This window comes from Engystomops pustulosus, chromosome 10 (assembly GCF_040894005.1).
Source record: "Engystomops pustulosus chromosome 10, aEngPut4.maternal, whole genome shotgun sequence".
Lineage (NCBI taxonomy): Eukaryota > Metazoa > Chordata > Amphibia > Anura > Leptodactylidae > Engystomops > Engystomops pustulosus.
This window is the reverse complement of record NC_092420.1, coordinates 21517732-21539810: the sequence shown is the minus strand read 5'-3', so window position 1 is coordinate 21539810 and position 22079 is coordinate 21517732. Positions and strand designations below refer to the sequence as shown.

The 22079-nt window shown below is 41.0% G+C and overlaps 1 protein-coding gene across 4 annotated transcripts in view; it reads left to right on the top strand.

The window, feature by feature from the left end:
- The window catches only part of FLNB (filamin B), a 136712-nt gene that overhangs the window by 40086 nt on the left and 74547 nt on the right, over positions 1-22079 (top strand). For all 4 annotated transcript variants that reach the window (XM_072126653.1, XM_072126651.1, XM_072126652.1 and 1 more), the window contains exons 2-5: positions 15740-15988; positions 18008-18105; positions 18957-19104; positions 20928-21046. In XM_072126653.1, the coding sequence (XP_071982754.1) occupies positions 15740-15988; positions 18008-18105; positions 18957-19104; positions 20928-21046 (614 nt within the window). The remainder of the gene's footprint in view (positions 1-15739; positions 15989-18007; positions 18106-18956; positions 19105-20927; positions 21047-22079) is intronic.

Genomic DNA, 22079 nt, shown 5'->3' with positions numbered 1-22079 from the left:
ATGATCACAGTGACCGTCGAAATAATAAAATGTTTATGGTTTTCTTGAGTGATTGTCCTGCGGTGATGAAATGATCTTTTCTATAATCCAGCAGAGTAGTCATACAGCCATCCTAATCTTTTCTGCAGAATCTTGATGGACAGCGATGATCAATGTTTGTAGACAGATTCAGTCCATCTTCTCAGTTTCTAAGAAACATTCAAAAAATTCTCTTGCTTCGATGAATAGTTGAACTTGCGGAATTTTGAAGGTTTCTCTCTCCTTCCCAGATAGAATCTGACTTCTTTGAAGTTTATTGTACAGGTTTTCTGTACATATTCTCCCTATATGTACCAAATTCATCAATCGGGTCATCCACACGCAGAAATCCTTTTATTGTAATACATTTTTTAAAGATTTTGTCTGTCTCTGCACCTATGGACAACCTGTGGACAAACTATGGACAACCTGTGTCCCACCTTGTTGTCTTCCTCTTTTTCATCCAATAATTGTTACAGTATTCACTGATTTGGTCAAATAGGATAAATATGATAAATTCTCTTAAGAATCCTTCCGTTTCCCTTGTGCCGGACACCTATTGAGTTTGAGGCCCGTATAACATGCATCGTTGTTGAGGACTTGTAGCACATTTATCTTCCTGAGAGCCTTTCTGCATTGAATTACTCTCCAGATACCGATTTATTAAATCTTCATCTTTCTCTTAGGACTTTGCTCATCTGATTTCAATTTCCAGGGTTTGTTCTGGGAAATATTTAGAACAAATTGGAGATAATGTTGTATGAATAGGAATTTTCCGTATCTTCCTTTATAGCCCAGTGTTAAAAATGCGGCTGTGAAGCCGATCTGTTTGCATTGTCTGTTTTGTTTGTGTATGTTTTGCATGTCATTTTCTTTATGTGCAGGTTGTCAGTCCAATTCTATACATGTGATGGAAAATACCTTGGCTGACCTCTTTGGCAGAGTTCTAGAATTGGACTACATGTAATTAAGTGGACCTATTTTTGGCTTCTTTATATGGTTTGACCCCCTACTCTAAATTGCGTTCTCTGACATTCCTTCAATTTGTGCAAGTTGAAAGGTCTCCCTGGAGGTTTTTTTTTAATTTTTTTTTTTTAAAATTGGCAACACGGACTAAACAATAACTAAATTCACTCACGAGCTTGTGGCCTGCAGCCCAAAAAGTGAAACAAGCTTCAACGGTTCATGAAACATTTCAGAATGACTTAAGGAACTGCCACACCATTCTCATAGGACGTCTTAAATCATTTCTTAGCAAATCCTGATGCTTAGACCTTCTCACACGAGCCTGGAAATTGGAGTTTGTTCTAGTATTGATTTATCCCTTAATTTGACTCTGGAAACTTGGAAGTTTCAAATGAAGTATCTAAAAGGATTTAAAGTGGACTCCATGTTCTCTATGACCAGATCTATCAAAGGCATTAAGGTTTGATAAAAAAGTTGACCATCAGCTTGGATAAGTGGGTTCCAGAAGTGGTAGCGTCTTGTATTTTGAGGCTTAGGTGGACAAAATTCTGACACCTATAACCTATATACAGGACTGGAGATAAGTGGTGGATTCCCACTGTGGTCCTCCAGCATTTGGTCATATGGTCCTTGTCAATGGACCTTGTAATCATTATAAGTAGGTCTCCCACTGGTTGGACTCCTCTATCCATCAAGCACTCATTGCCCATGCAACATGTTTTATTTTAGGTTCCAAGTTTTTCAAGTTGGGTTGTGGAGATATCTGATTATGAATGGTTGGGGACTTCTTCAATGAATCTTTAAATCATTTGGATATTAACCTACACAAAGGTTCCAGTTTAGGGTTGATTCCTGTCCTCAAAGGTGTGGAAAGGTAGCGGTCATAACTGGGCCAGTTTACTTGGGGACCCCATTCTGGGTACAGAGCCTCATTGTAGACATTGAAGTGGTGAATACCTATTATTGAAGAATATATGAACTTTTCAAATTTTAGAAAAATGGTTTTTTAATGTTTACAATTTATTATAGTTGACCCCCAAAAATCCACTTATCTGATAAAAATATGGGATCCTTTACTTTGGATCCTTCTGTTTGTGGCCATCATATTTCTGGAGTTACCCGGTTTTCCTTTTACTTGTCTTTTTAAGCAATATAGCAAATAATCCTATGGGCTATGGACTAGCCCGGAGGCTTTGAAAGATTTATAGATTCCTTGAATTGCTTTGGTCATGAAGGACTGTCATTTTCTTGGCAGTTTTTGGACAAAACTAATAGTGTTGTAACAAAGTGACACCAGCGACTAGTGTTCTACTGGGAAATTGCGATATATTAGGTCAGATTCCTAACATTTCCATTATTCTCCAGCAACAACTTCTGTGATGAAGCTGGACGTCTGTCAAATATCTGGTCAATGTATTTTTCACATAACACGCCTATGTCTAAGGTACAACAATTTTCAAAATTACATTTTCAGTTTCCACTTATGTTACTATGAATGAAACAGACGTGCAAAAAACCACAAATATCTCTTGTGGGTTGTGTTCACTGATTCTTTTCCCATCTACCTCTTACCGGGGTTTTTATTTCGAGGAATTTACTATAGCGACTTCAGGTGAAGTAGAATTGGTTTTGTCATTGGACACAGAACTGTTGATGTGATTGGCATCTTGGAAAAGGGATTAAGATGAACAAACACTGTTGTATAAGTGGTAAGGTATTTCATTCAGTATCCATGGAGTAGTGGTGGCACGGTCCGTAGACTTGTATGCTCAACTTGAACATGTTCATCTATTCTCAGTAGGAAAAGTTGTCAGTATGTCTCGAAATAAATTTTTTAGCAAAAATCTGAGTATCTGTTCCACAACATCTTTTGTCGAGAGTAATTGGAATGTGGGGGGAGTGGGACACCTGCGATGGCTGCCTGGTTGTACCAAAATATACAAGTTAAGTTGATCTATTGCTTTTGTATTTCACCATAAGGGGAGGATATTGTGGCACATGTTGGAATCATGTGAAACAACATCAATTGCGATGGTGGCTGGTAGCACAAGTATGGCTCTGTTTGCACATTACGGCATATACAAGAAACCCTGTAACCAACTTTGGCAACTTTAGCCATAAGATGCAGCACCACACTGGGTGGTCTATTTGCCGCTCCAGGAAGAGTGTTTCTGGAAATGTATAGTTGGATTGGTATCTGCACCTGCCCGGTGATGGACACCACAACCAGAGCCTATAAATGATCCTAGAAGTAGTGCCCTACATTGTCGCTCGTTTCCACTGTAGACGCCTTGGATAATGTTATTTCAGGTGAGATTTATGGAGAGAATATCCCTATTTAATTTATTTGCGGAGTCAAGCTGGGATTTTTCATGCAACAAGTTTTCTTTACACATCATATTCCTTGTGTGGCTCGGAATCTTTTCCGTATAAAAACATCTTGTCCGGTATCCACTTTGTTGGCTCACACTTTCTACTGTACCTTTTGACCTTGTCATACACAGAAAAACCGGTTTGGCATCTTGTAGTTGTACTTCTGTTAAATAGTAAAGCTATTGAGGTAATGGAAGTCCTGGAAAACGAGTTTCTGTTGGATGTTATGCAATGGGAAATGTTTTTGTAACAATTTTTGAGGGTTCTATCGCTTCGATCTGTTATATCTGTATTTGCCTATGGTTTCAGGTTCTTTTTTGCTTTACTACATTAGAGACATCTGCTATTTATTAGGAAAACTATAGAATGTGATGTGTAATTGTGTCTGACCTCAGACCTGTACGTTTTCCATCTCTAATGCATTCACTAAGCCACGGGGCAATCATATGCATGGGCGACCAAAGAGTTCCACTTCTGGAAATGTTTGCACTAAGCCTTCCTTTAACAACTACTGACCTCATTTAAAGGGCTTGTCTACTTTATTTTTTGGAAATCCCCCCCCCCCCCCCATTTTTTTGGTCTTTAGGTTTTGTTTGCTATTGCAGCTGAACTATGTTTTTATGAGGCTTGGGAATTGGATATATTGGTTATCATTTGATTAAAACTGGTATAAACTAAAAGAAATAAAACTTAGCCACTTTTTGCATTCAATGTGCCACTGCTATCAGTTCAGTAGGGGATATAAGTCAATGTCAGACACTTCTATTGGTAGTTTATATTTCAGAAATGTCCTTCATACACAGTTGGTGGGTTATCCTATTGAAACCTGTTGATTCGGCTGACATTAATCTAATGTCAAGAATCTCCTCAAGGCTAGGATTTTTATTTTGGGCTTCTACGGTAGGACAATTGACGGATCATCTGACCTATTATATGATATCTCCATGTAAGTATTATACACACCCTGTCAAAGATTCCAAAATTGAAAAAATGCACAATTCACTTGGACAAGGTTACTAATCCTGCCCAATGAGTTGGCATGAACTTCAGGTCCAAGGGTACATGGGTGATCTGCCCCAAATATGCAGGACCATGCATTTTAATTGGGTGAGATTTTGTTGTAGTTTCGTAAAGGAATTCTCCTCTCCCATGGAATTCCCTCTAAGGGAAGAATGATCTTTAAATAGCCTTTAAAATATTGAACAAACATATATACAGCGAAACCTCTCCAAAAGCCCACCCTTTTGAAAAGACCCTAACCCTAAAAGATAACGAATAGGTTTCAATGTGTGTGTACATATATGTGTGCGTGTATGTATGCATGTGTATAATATATACATACATACATACATACATTCTACAATATACCTTATATTATATATACTCGAGTATAAGCCTAGTTTTTCAGCACAAAATTTGTGCTCAAAAACCCTAACTCGGCTTATACTCGAGTCAACTAAAAAACAAAACTCACCTTTCTGACGTCTCCCGTGGGGGACGTCGGAAGAATGAGTACAGTGTTATTTTTTTTCCTACTACAGGGGTTGGGCAGGCTGTATGCTACAGGGGCTGGCAGACTATATACTGGGAGGCTGTAACCATTGCATTTCCCACCCTCGGCTTATACTCGAGTCAATAGGTTTTCCCAGTTTTTTGTGTTGAAATTAGGGGTCTCGGCTTATACTCGGGTCGGCTTATACTCGAGTATATACGGTACACACACATAACTCAACCCTAAAGTTGGACTGTATGGATCACTGGCTATGGGGCTAGTCTTTCAAAAAATGTATCCTCTGTCTGGAGCTGTATGTCTATGCAGTGTACAGATACAATTATTATTTCACCAAGGCCTATTAAATTTATTGGGGTAGACATATCCTTTAAATTTAACTAGATCCCCGCAGCAATTTCCTCCAATTAAGTCCCGTCTGCTGCCCTAATAGGTGCGTGTTATAAGCTTCAGCCATTCTGAAGTCTAGGGAATTTTGTGACGTACTTCCATCATGAGTTAACTTTCCAGACGGATTTGCAAAAGTAATTAAACAGATCCTAAAGTTTCAAAGAGATGTTCTACATGGGGTCTAGGCGGGACGGTATACAGAAACGTATGTGTTTTGTTTATACAGTGCGATTGGGCAGAACGGACTCTTCGAACGTAATGACAGATTACATTACGTGTACAAAAGTTATTGTAGCACAATCCATTATGGAGACAATGATGAATGGGAGATAGTGGGACAATGATCTGTCCAGATGACATGTCACACAGTCATTACCGCTATAATGTGCATCACAGGACAGCATAGATGCTGAGAGAATGAACAGTCGTAAAAATCATTTCTGAAGTCCTCTCACCACGTATATTTTATAAATATTTTTCACATTTCATTAACCGTGCTCTGCTATATCAAGAAGACCTACAGTCTAAATGGAAAGGAGACATGTGAATCCCATTCTCCTGATCCATAGGGTCAAACTTGGTTCAACAGATATTAATAAGGTTCTTTCATTGGGGAAACCACAGTCCATATGATCTATACGGTCACCTATGGATGATGAAGTGCTGCTGTTGGGGTAGGATTTAAGATATCCTCTTTTAGTGTGCGTTGGCTGTGTTTCTAATCAATAAGCATGCAAAGAATGACTCAGACAAATTGCTGATGAAAGATTTGCTAATGCTGCTGCCCAGGGCAAAAATCAGCACTGTGTAGCTTTATTTGGTTTCACAAAACTATACAGAAAAGAATGGGAAAGAAACAGAAGAGGGAGGAGAGTTCCCAGCTTATGAAGTCTCTTGATTGGAGAACTTCCCTGTTGTCGCACAGTGACGTCAGTATAATGCATTTCCCCCTCTCACCACGACAGCACCCAACCAGAGAGAGGGATCCGCCTCCAGGGACAGGAAATCCAGACCTTAAAATGTGCGGTACGCCCCATCTCCTTCAGCCATAGTTATAGCCAGGTGGATCAGGCAAGCTATTAGCTCTGCTTATGTAGCAGCAGGACAGCCGATACCAGAGGGTCTAAAAGCCCATTCTACCAGAGCAGTCTCTTCCTCATGGGCAGAATTCAGAGAGGTATCGGTTAATCAGATTTGTCAGGCTGCCACCTGGTCTTCTCCTCACACTTTCTATAGACACTATAGGCTGAACGTAGTAGGTGCACAGGAGCTTTCCTTTGGGCGAAGGGTTCTTTCTTCAGTAATCCCTCCCTAAATTTTTTGTCTATGTTATTCTCTCTGGTTGGGTGCTGTCGTGGTGAGAGGGGGAAACCGGTAAGCACCCTGGTTATTCCCTCCCTTGTAAAATTCTTTTCAGTTTTCACACTTGGGTGTTAAGCGTTATGTGTGTGTCACAGAGGTGTGAGATTCTCTCATTGAAAGTGATGCTGAATGATACGGTGGTCAGAAATAATCAAAACATTAAGTCCCATGCAGTCTCTGTAATCCACTGAAGGAGATGGGGCGTACCGCACATTTTAAGGTCTGGATTTCTTGTCCCTGGAGGCGCAAGGGCGGCACGGTGGCTGAGTGAGTAGCACTGCTGCCTTGCAGCACTGGGGTCCTGGGTTCGAATCCCACTCAGGTCAACATCTACAAAGAGTTTGTATGTTCTCTCCGCGTTTGCGTGGGTTTCCTCCGGGTACTCCGGTTTCCTCCCACACTCCAAAACATAGTGTTAGGTTGTTTAGATTGTGAGCCCCATGGGGACAGGGACCAATTTGACATGCTTGTGCAGCGCTGCGTAATCTGTGTGCGCTATATAAATAAAGAATTATTATTTATTATCCCTCTCTCTGGTTGGGTGCTGTCCTGGTTCAAGGAAACACAATTACCGGTGAGTAATTAGCGGTTTCTTGAAATTCTTTAGCCTTGATGTTTTGGTTATGGTACACGATGCCAGCACCATCTTTAAATGTATTTTCTGTTACAATGCTTTTAGGAAAATAAGACAAGTAGAAATGACAGGATTTGATCTATCAGCTAGGTTTACCTTAACACTGCTATGTGTTACAAGGTCGCCAATTGTTTGAGTGGTCACCATGTAATATCATATTTCTCCTGTAGTGGCCACTGTTTGGCCTGTACTTTCCATAGTGGTTTTATTAGCTGAATCTTCATTGATTCAGTGATAGCTAGCAGATCCTCATGAAAAAAAATGGTATCCTGATGGGACAATACCTTTTTAATTCCTGGTTATGAATGTTTATTATGGACTTTTCATCTAAAATAGAATGCCACTCCTAGTAATGGCCTGTCTCCAATATTGTGGCTTAATCCCAGCAACTTAAATAGGTCTGAATTGTAATACCGGCCACTGCCTATGCTCAAAAGGGGCACTTTCCCCTATCAGTATTACCCAAAAATTTAGCTTAGAAGAGCTTAAATGGTTCTGGGTCTTTGTTACCCTTTGTAGCTAGTCAGACCCATCCAGTAGCATTTCTGTGGAGATTTAGGGTACGATGTAGCACCTGTCAGGGTTTTCCTGCCTTCCCTGGCACTCACTGATGCAGGAAAGAGTTTACGGTTTAGGTCAGCATAAATCCTGACAATCATTAACTAGATGTCTACAGATTTGGCTTCTAAAACCTCTCCCGGGGTTTGTCTGTAAAGTCAGATGCGATAACTATCTTGGGCGTGACGGAGGAGCAACCTTCCAATGGTCGTCCCTCCAGAATTATTGTACGTGTGATGACTGGGTGTAGTGCACACAAGTTCTTGTCCATGGCAGAGGTACAATGTTTTTTCTTTTACTGTATTTTTTATTGTAGCCTATTCCGTGCACATAAAATCTTCATTTAGGTATCGTAAAGGATGATAACAGCACAGCGCTCACTGAGAATTGCCAAGCCACTGACTTCCATAGTTACTTGCTATGGGATTGGGGTTTGGGGGACCCCCATTTTCACGAGTCAAAAGTGCCAAGACAACATTCTGAAACAATAGAGCAATTGACATATCTGAACCCTTTCAGCAAGTAATGGGTGAGGCCTTTATTATTTAGGCTATATCTAGAAAGTCGCCATCTTTAATAATAATTTATTTATATAGCGCACACAGATTACGCAGCGCTGCACAAACCATGTCAAATTGGTCCCTGTCCCAATGGGACACAATCTAAGCCCAATGGGGCTCACAATCTAATGAACCTACCAGTATGTTTTGGAGTGTGGGAGGAAACCGGAGTACCTGGAGGAAACCCACGCAAACACGGAGAGAGCATACAAACTCCTTGCAGATGTGTACCTGAGTGGTATTCGAACCCAGGACCCCAGCGCTGCAAGGCAGAAGTGATACTACTCACTCAGCCACTGTGTCGCCCATATTCGATCCATATAATGTTTTTCTAAGGGGGCGGTGGTCATGTAGCAGATTAAAGAAGTGCAAAAATTGATCTTCAAAGATTTGTGCTTCAAAAGTTATCTAGATCAAAAGATGGCAGTGATTTTCTGGTCGTAGCCTTGAAGATAGGACCCGAGATATATCATTTTCCATTTTGTTTTGTTTTTTTATATCAAAGGTGTCCTGGGACTGATACAAGGTCTTATTTTGGCAGGGAGTTGCTTGACTTCTTCTAACTTTTTGGTTTGGAAAGTTGATGAAGGACCTCCAGGAATATGCATCTGCTTATCTCCTCTTATCATATAGGAATTTCTGGGATTATCGTTAACAATGGTTTAATATTCAGGACCAAACCTCTGTTTGACATGATAACAATTTGTTTCGCAGCAAGCAGTGATGGTGTTGTACAATTTCCTTCCTGCTATAAAAGCTACAGGTGCTCAGGACTGATAAGGGCCTATTATTACTGTACGTTCCAGATCTGACATAAGTAGAAACGGTTAATGAAGAAATTGTTTTTCTTTCCCCATTAGATTCTGCACTTAAACCTTTTGGATACGTTCCTTCTCCGTACTATCCTGCGTTCTGGATTACTGAGTATCACATAAGCATAGCGATGACCCAGCGTTACACCACAGGAGCGCTGATGGCTGCACTGAGGAGATTAACCAGTTTCCATCAATGTTCCAAAACCTGCACATATGGCTTCTTAAAGGGAATTCTTAAAGGGAATGTCCAGGATTTTTTAAACACTTGTGTCCAATCGGTTATTTTGTTGCCTAATTACATGCCCTATTACCACTTAAAAGACCCCTTGTTGCATTGGTCCCTTAGGTCATTCTGATCCCTTTTAGTCCTCTTTCCACTGATCGGTTTTAAACACTTCAGTTCTATTATCACTGCCAAAAATTATCAAATTCAGAATAGGTACCAAGTGAGCCAAAGCTGTACTACTGCGTCAGATAGTGGACACTCTCTGCTATATAAAACTGACCACACAGTACAGTACCTGATCCGACTGGAATTGACCTGGTACTGTGCATTTCAAAAGCTTCTGAACCACCAGCGTAGTGGCAATAGAATGGAGGAATAATTAAATTATTAGTTAAGATTGTTTACTTCACATTTCCTTCTTGGACTGGTAGACGGTCAGTAAGTGCACTTTGTTCATGCTTAAAGGTAATCCATCATGATAAACCAAGACATTAATCATAGATACAGGCACCGTGACTGGTAATTTCTTATATTTGTTACCCATGGCCTCTTTCCTTTTAAAATCAACTTTTAAAATTATGCCAATGAGCCACAAGGGCTTGGTGGCATTACCAGAGCCAGAAGTTGTTTGGGGGAGCTTAACCAGAGCCCCTCTGTGCTGCAGCTTAACAGGCTGTTGGACTGTGTTACCTTCCCCCTCCCCCCCTCTTTTTTGCCTGATTTGATCTCATGGCAATAGAGGAAGTTTCAGCACACCATTGTAGCCGGAAGTGCTTTTTGCACACTGTAACAGCCTGTGAAGCTACAGCACAGAGCAGCTTAAGTAACACCTTGTGAGCCCTTCTGTCTCAGCATAAATTTCAAAGTTGATTTTAGAAGAAAGGAGGCCATATAAGGAGATGACTTGATTTCTGGGCCTTGACTTCTGGCCCTTGACATCTTCATATGGCTACCTACCTCCTTTTGCTTCTGGTCCATGTTGTTGCTATCAGTGGGCTAAGTGTTTTGGTAATATGAGCCGGCTAATCATTAGGAACCTTCTCTTATTAAATTCGGCCTTCCTTTTATACAACATGATCCCCCATTAATATATAAAACTTGTGCTACTTTTATGTAACTTTTTTTCTTTTTTCCAAGATGTCATTTATATCGTTAGTGTAGTATTTGCAGGCAGAATCATTTAACAAAAAAAAAAAAAAAAGTGCCAGGATACACATAATTAGCGGCCAGGGCTGAGGACCAGGGGCTTGAGCCGGAGGACCACACACGTGTTGGCTGGAGCCATAACATTATAACCTCTATGTGCCAGGAGCAGAGGCTAGTCGCTTCCCCCTCCTAAATGCTCTCATACAAAGCCTGCACTGTGTAACCTTGTGTGAGACGGGTGAGAGAGAGGAATTAATTGTTTATGTAGAAATCCTGTCGACCTTAAACATTGAACGGCAAAACCCAGCGTTGGGCCTGAAAACCAGAATCCATGTGCGCCTCTTGTTCTAGAATTCTAGAGCAAATTACAACATTGAAACTTTACGGAACTGTGGAAAGTTCACAAAGAAAGGGTTACAAATGATCTGTCCATGATGTAGGATCATAGCAGTGGCCCCAAGTTTTGTATGAGGATAACTCTACCGACAAAAATGGATGAGATTTTTTTTTTTTTTTAATAAATTGTAATCGGTAAGAGTATATTTATACAATATGGAATTTTGTGGAAGATTTTTTTAGAGAGAAGTATAGGTTGCTGCTAGACTTTTCAAACCGTGTATTATCATCCCTTTAAGACAAATGGATTGGACATATTTAAAACCACTTGCCTGATACTTTGACATAAAAAAATTTTGTGGTTGGGGCTGTGATATACTCTTCTGGATATTCCGAAAAATCTCTGTAGTGCAATTTAATATATAACTTACGCGTGATTTTTCTGGTATAACAATTCTTACATTTCGAGGAAGAATAACAGACTCTGCCCAGACTCACACATATAATCACAAATGGTGTCCATTCCTTAAAGGGATTTGTCTCAGCAAACTTTGAAAGTGTCCAGTCTGTGCTGATATTATCCTACTGTTTAAGGGAACATTTTGTCCACCTCGACAAGGATAATGATGGGGAGCAGTTGTCAATTTATGTTTGTGTTTCCAGGAGGAATAACAGAGGAACATAGAAAGGTAACATTTTAAGAAAAACTGCTGCAGAAGCTTCATGACAGTTCTCATTTTGGCTATTCTTTTTGGATGATGGGATTATTAGAACACATCCCGGACAATCATCTTTATCATCATCCTTGTCCTTATTTGCTTTCATCATCTTTTAGACCTCAATTTTTTCATCTATTCCTTATGTAGTGTGTCCTATACACCTGAATATGGTTATTTTTGCAGCATAGTCATGAGATTTTTACAGATTCCACCAACGTATGGGATGTATCCCTGCCATGTGTGGACATTCCCCTAATATGCGTGTTCCTGAGCCTGATCCTGCAGTAAGGCGTTTATTATGGAGTATTGCCTCGCACTAATGATGTCCCGTCCTCTGTACTACATCTAATGTGTGGCTTTGATTTCTGTTTTTGTTTCCCGGAGTAGAGGAAGTTGTTTTAAACAATTATCGGTCTATATAAACAGCGGAGCGGCGCTTCCTTTCTGTGATTTATTTATTCTGCTTTTGTATTGCAAAAAAAAAAAAAAAAAAGCAACAAAGTTGGGGGCGGAAATCATTAAGGAGAATTTCCAATTTGATTGGGAAAAATGTCCTCCTGACGCCCAATTCTGTGATTAAGTCACTTCATCTTCATAATGCGGGAGCTGGGTGATGAGCGATCTGGGTGATTGTCCCCTACCTGGAGGTGCAGTCACACATTGTAGTTAAAACTGCATCTCAACTGCCTTTTAATCGGTTTTGAGGTGGTTTTTGGTGCGGTTTCTTAATGTAACAGGTGAAAGACATTAACAGAACAGGGGATCACATTTATTGAACAGGTTTCCCCTTCAAAATAAAATTCACCAGTTACAGTATTTTTTTTCGGACTATAAGGCACACCGGATTATAAGGCGCACCTGATTATAAGGATGAATGACCAGCATGTGGCAGACCTGTGCACAGTTCAAGGCAGCTGTTGTCTGTAAGTGTGGTTTATTTGATTTCTTAGAAAATAAAAGGATTTTTTGTGTGCCTTTATAGTCTGAAAAATATGGGTAATATCTTTCACCTGCTATGTTAAAGGATATCTACCACCAGGATGAAGGATTGTAAATCATTCACACCTTTATGCTGGTGTCTGCCCCCTATGGAAGGATCTGCTGTTCTTTTAGCTTCTTATGCCTTTGTTTTTAAAAAGGAGCTTTAATTATGCATTAGGCTCCAGGTTACATTAACAGCTAGGGAGCCTGAAGCCCCTGAGGCTCATTTACATAATTCTTATTGCCTTTTTTGTAAAAATAAGGACATAAAAAGCTAAAATAAGAGCGGATCCTGCCAGATTGGGCACACACCAGCATGTAAGTTTACTTGGTTTACAATCCTTCATCCTGGTGGTAGATGTCCTTTAAGAAACCTTAAAGCTGATTACAAAATTTAGTTGAGATGCAGTTTTAACTACCGTACATCAAATTTCATGACTTTTTTTAAAGCCATAACCAGAATATGGTCATAAAGATGTTTCTTATCCTCCTGACAGGTTGGGCTACGGATATACTATGAGGTCTAAGCTGGTGCACAAGCTCTTGATAAATCCCGTACGCATTTTAATTTAATTGTACACTGTGTGAACATGTCCTAAACCTGATTGAAATATGGATCAGGTTTCACCGTCTGAACTTGGCTTTATGAGAGCTGCTGACTCAGCAGTTCATTTATTGTGATTGAATTGATGAGCATCGGCAGCCATAATGAGGTGGCCCATTCTCATGATGATCAGATGTTGGAGCCATCTCATGTCAGACTCCTGGTCCAGTCTATAAATCTTCATCCTGCATCTGATGTCTATATATTATTCGCTCCTAATGAAACACTCCAGTCTCTGGCTCTGTTCGGACTCTGCTGATTTCCTTTTGGCATTTTCTTTGCCCTATCACTCATGTTATAAGAAGCAGGATGAGGTTGGGGCTTGGCAGAGGCTTTGGCCATGACTTGGCACCTTCTTTATAGGAGCGCAGGGCTTATGTTGCCGCAGATGATTACAGAACATTTATTAGAGTTATTACACTCCACAAAGAAAATATTCCCAACATGTGTTTTTGGAAACTGGATAAAGGCATTTTTGTTATTTGCCTCATTTATAATGATCCATTTATAAACTGATTTTGTTCATTACCGTACTCATAAGAGACCTCACTCTATAGGGGATTGTCCCAGATTAAATAAAGAATTGACTGGATTCTTGCAAAAAGAGTGCCACACTTTTCCACAGGTTGTATTTAAAGGGGTTGTCCACTTTCAGTAAATAATTGATATTGTTTGTGTAATTAAAAGTTCTACTATTTTCTAATATACTTTATACATCACTATCTCAGTTTACTAGATATCTGATTTCTGTCATTCTTTTGGAAGCTTTATTGTTTATTTTCTGTGGATAAACACCGGTCCCTGGTCATGTGATGTCACACAGGTGCACGGCCCATTATTTCCCTGCTCATGTTATGTCACACAGGTGCACGTCTCATTATATCCCTGGTCATGTGATGCCGCACAGGTGCACGTCTCATTATATACCTGGTCATGTAATGTCACACAGGTGCACGTCTCATTATATACCTGGTCATGTGATGCCGCACAGGTGCAAGGCTTGTTATAACACAACACGTTGTGATGTAACGAGCCGTGCAACTGTGTGACATCACATGACCAGGGATATATAACAAGCTGTGCACCTGTGTGACATCACATAACCAGGGATATATAACAAGCTGTGCACCTGTGTGACATCACATAACCAGGGATATATAACGAGCTGTGCACCAGTGTGACCTCACATGACCAGGGATATAACGAGATGTGCAACTGTGTGACATCACATAACCAGGGATATAACAAGCTGTGCACCTGTGTGATATCACATGACCAGGGATATGACGAGATGTGCACCTGTGTGACATCACATGACCAGGGACCGGTTTTTACCCACAGCAAGTAAACGGAGCAAACGTGCTTTTTAATCTACCTATATAATAAGTAGTCCTGGAATATTATTTGCATAAGATATTGCTCAAAAACCAGAAGAGGGTTAGTTATATTATCATATTGAAGGTAACTGGTTTTGTCTGATTTTGTGGCACAGATAAATGGACGTAAATAAGATTGAACTGCGATACCAGAGTCTGTCATTGGCCGATGTGGGGTTTTGGTGCTCTCTATGGTAGACCAGACGCACCATTTTTTGGCCTCTTTCTTTGCTCTACATGACTTATTATCGGACTTACAGAATTGCTGTATCTTAGGTTGGACTAAAATAAACATTTTTTTCTGGATGTGAGGTATCCTGTAATGTTACACTTTCTATGTGTCGTCTCTGTAGCTCCTTGTCAGATGTATAATGTCTGCTCTCGCTAAGGATTAAGTGTAATCTTATTTTTATGTTCCCTGTCAAATCAATTTCATGGGCAGAAGTCGTTGTACTTAATGCGTGTATTTGTGGCGAGGCAAGACGTGATGTATAACCCCTGACTATATGGTTCATACATCGTATATGTATATAATATTCTGGTGCCTGAGGTAAATTTTTGTAACTGTGGTGTATATTGCATTAAATCGCACCATTTCAGAGGGTTTATGTTACATACATATGGTATTTGTGTAAAGCCGCATTCACACGAACATATGGGGGACGTATGGACGGTCGCAAGCCTGTGACAATACATATGCCCACCCATAGACGGCAATGGCCGCACGGTGCGATACAGTGGCACACGTGTGGCACCATACCGTTCTGTACACTGGAAATGGATAGAAAAAGTCCTCTTTCCCCATGTGTACAGCCCGTACGTTGTGCATCTCTATGGAGAGGGGAGGGGTCGCCGCTCCTCCTCTCCATCGCGCGAGACATATGCCCACCCGGCTACGGCCCAGCGGGCATACGTTTGTGTAAATTCAGCCTTATACTTTGTGCAAAAGCGGAAAAAAGCTGCAGTTGCTGGGGTACATTCCCAATACCTTTGTGGTGGTCCCATGACCTTCATCCCACCTGGTGAGTGCATATGGTTGTAGTAGTTCTCATACTACCATTCCTCCTACCATAGCTATGTTTTATTAGATTCGCATCTTGGGCTCTAATACATATATCAATTTTCTGTATATGTTTCATAACTAAACTCTATATTTTATTTCCAGACAGCAAAGCCATTGTGGATGGAAACTTAAAGCTAATCCTTGGCCTAATATGGACCCTTATTCTACACTATTCCATCTCTATGCCAGTATGGGAAGATGAGGGTGACGAAGAGACCAAAAATCAAACCCCAAAACAGAGGCTTCTGGGCTGGATTCAGAACAAGATTCCTTATTTGCCCATTACCAATTTCAATCAGAACTGGCAAGATGGCAAAGCTCTTGGCGCCCTGGTGGACAGCTGTGCTCCAGGTAATTTCTTAATCAGGTTATATTATAACTAATGATATGAAAATAATTTTGGCATTTTATCTATGGAATATTAATATGTGCAATTAACATTCTCTCCTCAAGATTTTTAGACTATTACCACCAAAGCAACATCATTTTGTCTATTTAAAATTTGGTCATACAAGTAATTCCCCCAACTTCTCTAAGAATGGCCACTTTCGGGTTAAGCCTTGGAGATCTAAATTCACCCAGAATGTCTCTAAGAATTCAGCTCAGTCTTGACAACCTGGGGCTGTTAACAAGTAATGGTAGTGGTTGGACCTGTAGTAGCAGTGGTAGGATTCTAATAAGTGGGGTTAGGATCAGTCTTTGCAGTAGTAGCAGTTGGGTTATGATCAGTCTTTGCAGTAGTAATAGTGGGGTTAGGATCAGTCGTTGCAGTAGTAGCAGTGGGGTTAGGATCAGTCGTTGCAGTAGTAGCAGTGGGGTTAGGATCAGTCGTTGCAGTAGTAGCAGTGGGGTTAGGATCAGTCGTTGCAGTAGTAATAGTGGGGTTAGGATCAGTCGTTGCAGTAGTAGTAGTGGGGTTAGGATCAGTCGTTGCAGTAGTAGTAGTGGGGTTAGGATCAGTCGTTGCAGTAGTAGTAGTGGGGTTAGGATCAGTTGTTGCAGTAGTAGTAGTGGGGTTAGGATCAGTCGTTGCAGTAGTAGTAGTGGGGTTAGAATCAAGTCGTAGCAGTGGGGTTAGGATCAGTCCTTGCAGTAGTAGCAGTGGGGGGATCAGTCGTTGCAGTAGTAGCAGTGGGGGGATCAGTCGTTGCAGTAGTAGCAGTGGGGTTAGGATCAGTCGTTGCAGTAGTAGCAGTGGGGTTAGGATCAGTCGTTGCAGTAGTAGCAGTGGGGTTAGGATCAGTCGTTGCAGTAGTAGCAGTGGGGTTAGGATCAGTCGTTGCAGTAGTAGCAGTGGGGTTAGGATCAGTCGTTGCAGTAGTAATAGTGGGGTTAGGATCAGTCGTTGCAGTAGTAGCAGTGGGGTTAGGATCAGTCGTTGCAGTAGTAGCAGTGGGGTTAGGATCAGTCGTTGCAGTAGTAGTAGTGGGGTTAGGATCAGTCGTTGCAGTAGTAGTAGTGGGGTTAGGATCAGTCGTTGCAGTAGTAGTAGTGGGGTTAGGATCAGTCGTTGCAGTAGTAGTAGTGGGGTTAGGATCAGTCGTTGCAGTAGTAGTAGTGGGGTTAGGATCAGTCGTTGCAGTAGTAGCAGTGGGGTTAGGATCAGTCGTTGCAGTAGTAGTAGTGGGGTTAGGATCAGTCGTTGCAGTAGTAGTAGTGGGGTTAGGATCAGTCGTTGCAGTAGTAGTAGTGGGGTTAGGATCAGTCGTTGCAGTAGTAGTAGTGGGGTTAGGATCAGTCGTTGCAGTAGTAGTAGTAGTGGGGTTAGAATCAGTCGTTGCAGTAGTAGTAGTGGGGGGATCAGTCGTTGCAGTAGTAGTAGTGGGGTTAGGATCAGTCGTTGCAGTAGTAGCAGTGGGGGGATCAGTCGTTGCAGTAGTAGCAGTGGGGGGATCAGTCGTTGCAGTAGTAGCAGTGGGGGGATCAGTCGTTGCAGTAGTAGCAGTGGGGGGATCAGTCGTTGCAGTAGTAGCAGTGGGGGGATCAGTCGTTGCAGTAGTAGCAGTGGGGGGATCAGTCGTTGCAGTAGTAGCAGTGGGGTTAGGATCAGTCGTTGCAGTAGTAGCAGTGGGGTTAGGATCAGTCGTTGCAGTAGTAGCAGTGGGGTTAGGATCAGTCGTTGCAGTAGTAGCAGTGGGGTTAGGATCAGTCGTTGCAGTAGTAGCAGTGGGGGGATCAGTCGTTGCAGGAATAGTAGTAGGATCATTTGTTGTAGGAGTAATAGCAGTAGGATCAGTCATTGTAGCAGTAGTAGGATTGGTAGTCATAGAAGGAGTTGTAATAAAAGTAGTGGTCGGGGCAGTTGTTTTTATTTTTATGGTTTATATCATCATATTAAGCAGAATCATCCAGAATAACCTTTCTTTCCAGGTTTGTGTCCTGACTGGGAGACTTGGGACCCTAATAAGCCTGTGGATAATGCCCGTGAGGCCATGCAGCAGGCGGATGATTGGCTCGGAGTCCCACAGGTAACAAAATAATTTGCTATTTAGTCGGTAGTCTATATAATTAGTGTTATCATAATAATCTTTATATAGTTCCATTCTATTCCGCAGTGCTTGACATATCATAGGGGACATGTACAAATATAATAAAACATTACAAAACAGTACAAACCGTCATAAGGAGCAATAGGAGCGAGGGCCCTGCTGACAAGTGTATAAAACGGCTCATAAGAAAGTTAGAAAAGGAGTCCAATTGTTCTTTCCAGAAATATTTTTGTCTGATTTTGCAGCTTTAACGAATTAACTCAAACAAGTGGTGTCACAAATAATAATGTAATCTATTTAGGTGGAGTAAAATCTATAAAAATGACTGCTAAAAGTTTGTGCAAAGTGTTCGGATCTTGTTTTTTGAGATGTCACAGCCAAATTATTTCTGATATAAGGTTTCTACATGATTTCTGTAGAAAAAAAAACACTCAAGCTAATGTAGTATTCTGAGTCAGATGTTGGGCGTGCCTCATAATCTTTTCTCTACAATTAGTTGTAATCCGGGTAAATTACGTTTAAGGACCCAGAAGACGCCGGAATCTTTTAATGACTCATTAAATTGACAGGTCTCCGTCAGAGCCCCTGATGAATCCACGTAGATACCCCAGAGCAGTACAGTGAATATCTACCCACATATCATCTTGAGCAACTTTGTGGCTCCCACATAGGTCTTACCTCAGCCCTGCATTGGTTTAGAAAGACACCACTGAGCAATAGACTATAGAATCAGAAATTGTTTAAATGTTTTTGTTTATTTTATGTTTTTTTGGAAACAAGAAGAAGATATAACAGTGTCTTTAATACTTTTCTTATGTTCCTATCTTCAGGTGATAGCCCCAGAAGAGATTATTCACCCGAACGTGGACGAACACTCAGTTATGACCTACCTGTCACAGTTCCCAAAAGCAAAACTTAAACCTGGAGCTCCTTTAAAGCCCAAGTTAAACCCTAAAAAAGCTCGAGCTTATGGTCGAGGTAAAGACTTTTGCATTCATGATAATGGTTGGATATTTAGTATAAATATTGTCATTGGATAGCATGATATAGAGCAAGAGAAGCTGAGTGGATTGACACATAGAAAGCACATGAATCTCCCTCTCCCTGCCAGTTTTTGTGCTTCTCCAACCTGTGCGCCACTTTGGGCATGTTGGGTCAGAGGGCAATAAGGGCAGGCAGGATGTGAACCCCCCAGCGAGGGGGATTTTAAGACTGGTGTTGAAAATGCCAATTTTAATTAATTCCCCCATTTTTTAGTGCTTATATTCAGCATAAACTGTCTATAGCGTTAAATTGCCATGGTGGACAGTGAAAAGTGATTTTAATCGGTGATTGACATCTGTTCCATGTATAAATCTGCCAGTTCTTGTGCTTTTAGTTAAAGCTGGACAACCCCTTTAAAGTTATTATTATAAAATTATATTAAAGTAGATCTGTCCGGTAGTTTGGAACCACTAAATCTTCAGCATGACTTTATACAGTTGGGGTTATCTCACCTCTGCCTATTGCTACGTCACAGCGAAAACCCTTGGAAAGTTGGCATGGCTCTGGTGAGATGGGTCAACTTGAGTGTCTGGTAAAGCCAGGGGCAGGGTGCATCACTTCACTCCGCAAGTTCTGGATACTGGGTCACTGTGCAGTGAAGCAAAGTGTTTTGCCCTTCATCAGATGCACTGCGCATGCGCCAGAATCTTGTGGACCTATTTTACCAGACCTACTCACACTTTCCACCAGGTTTTAGTTTGGACTCTCCAACAGGATGAGGTGAGTTGAATATGTTAAAACATAAACCCAGCTGTATAAAGTCTTTCTGGCGATTAAATTGCTTGAATGATTCCCTTTAAGTATATTTATTGTAATAAAATGTCCCCGGTGTCCTGGATTCTTTTGATATTCCCCATGTACATTGAAAGCTATTACATAGCAAGGACGTAGACATTACCCAAGTCAGGAAGAAGTGACTACCTTATCCACACATGCACACTCGGCCAAGTTGACCATGTATTTATATCCCTGACATACTGGTTTGTTAAAACTAAGAAATCTGATATAATTGTTTCTGAAAGTCATCCCCCCCTAAAGAAAAGTATATTTTTACAGTTTTATACAGGGATCACCTAATGATTTAGGAACTCCTTGCTAAATACAAGCCTTGCAGACTAGACTTGTGGAATAACATGTCACTTATAATATCATGTTATTTGTGAATAAACACAAAAATTATCTTCTTACTTGAGATATGTTCAGGCTCTCCCTAATCCTGAGGTGAAAGTTTTATCCTCCAGAGACAAAGGTGTGGTGAAGAGACAAGGTGTGAAGTGTGTCATCTGCACGCCCAATGCCATTAAAACTTTTACTGTAAAAAACAGTAGAAAATGGTTTTGTATGATTTCATACTTTTCAAATGTCACAGATCAGCCTGTTTGTAGATATATGGGGAGGATTAAGTGTCCTTATTATCTATGAGAATTATAGGATGTCGCTGGCTCCCACACACTTTGGTATGTGAAAAATACTCTCGGCTCCACTAAAATTGTTGTAAAATTAAAAAAGTTCCTGAAGCATAAACATCTTTGTGCTGTTCTTGATGTAAAAAATGCGTCTGCAGGATGATTCAACAGTGTCAGTCATAGGTGTTCTCATCATGTTACTTCTCCCCCCGTGATTGTGCCTGTAGGAGCCTTTATGGTGGCCATTTTGTATATTACCTATTTTTCCCTCTAATTTATTGAGAAATGGTTAAATTACAGGTTTAATATCTCCAAACTGGGTTCAAGTCATATTTTGTGTTGTGTTTACAGGTGTGGAGCCCACCGGAAACATGGTGAAAAGACCAGCACCGTTCACGGTGGAGACAATCAGTGCCGGACAAGGGGAGGTTCTGGTGTATGTGGAGGACCCTGAAGGAATAAGAGAAGAGGTATGGGGGTAGATTTATGTTGACGTTCTTAAGTACCATTTTTCAGAAAAATGTTTACTGTTTCTCCATGGAAATGATCATAGAACTTTGTAGCCTACAAAAGTACGACATTAATACAGTGCAAATACCCACCACAGATGTGGCCCTTTTTACCACTGGATATGTGTACCACAGGTGTGGTAATCTAGGCCATGGAGTACTGTGAACTCTGAGAACATCACTGCCTGACCCGATACAGGAACCAGAGCTCTGTTTTAGTTATCATAGGGTTTTCAGTGATTGAACCTACTACAGCACTGGGCAAGTGCCGGGCCGCAGATCTGCTGGGGGGCCCCAAATAAGGCTGTATCTAATGAATTCATAGGGTTATATAAAATAACCAAGAGGGGACTGTTTGGTATGATAAACTAGGGAATATTTTAGGGAACAGGTGACTGTTCCTAGGTGACTAGTTTCAGAATTTTTTCCTAGGTGACTAGTTTCTGAATTTTTAATGCTGCCATGTTCACTGCAAAGGGGCCTACTGAGGCTCTGTCACACAGGGGACTATTCAAACCTGTAGCCAACCCTGCCTACAACATTCAAATTAATCTCCCATGCACAATGTCTACTTATGCTCATCTCACAACCATCTTCAGAACTACTTCCTGTGCCCTGGAACTCTCTACCAAAATTTGAGGGACTGTCTCCCCACCTTCCAAACCTTTAGGGCATGTTATGGTTGGAATAGAGCACGATCTTAGTGTTCGGGGTATGGTAGAATATTTTGTTCTGATATGGCAAGCCTTAGTTTGTATTGTTTGCTAATGACTGTCTCTAGTTGCCTCCTGGACATATTTGTGACTCACACTTTCACTCTTTCGCTGATTGTACCTCCGCGTAAACGGACAGAAAGTCGTTATAGCTGAAAATTGCTGTAAACTGGAGAACAATACACAATGTAATTTTCAGTGATATGGCATAATCTCACATGACTGCATTCTCAGCTGACAGGCCTCAGTCCTTATCAAGATGCCATTCTGAGAGCATGAAG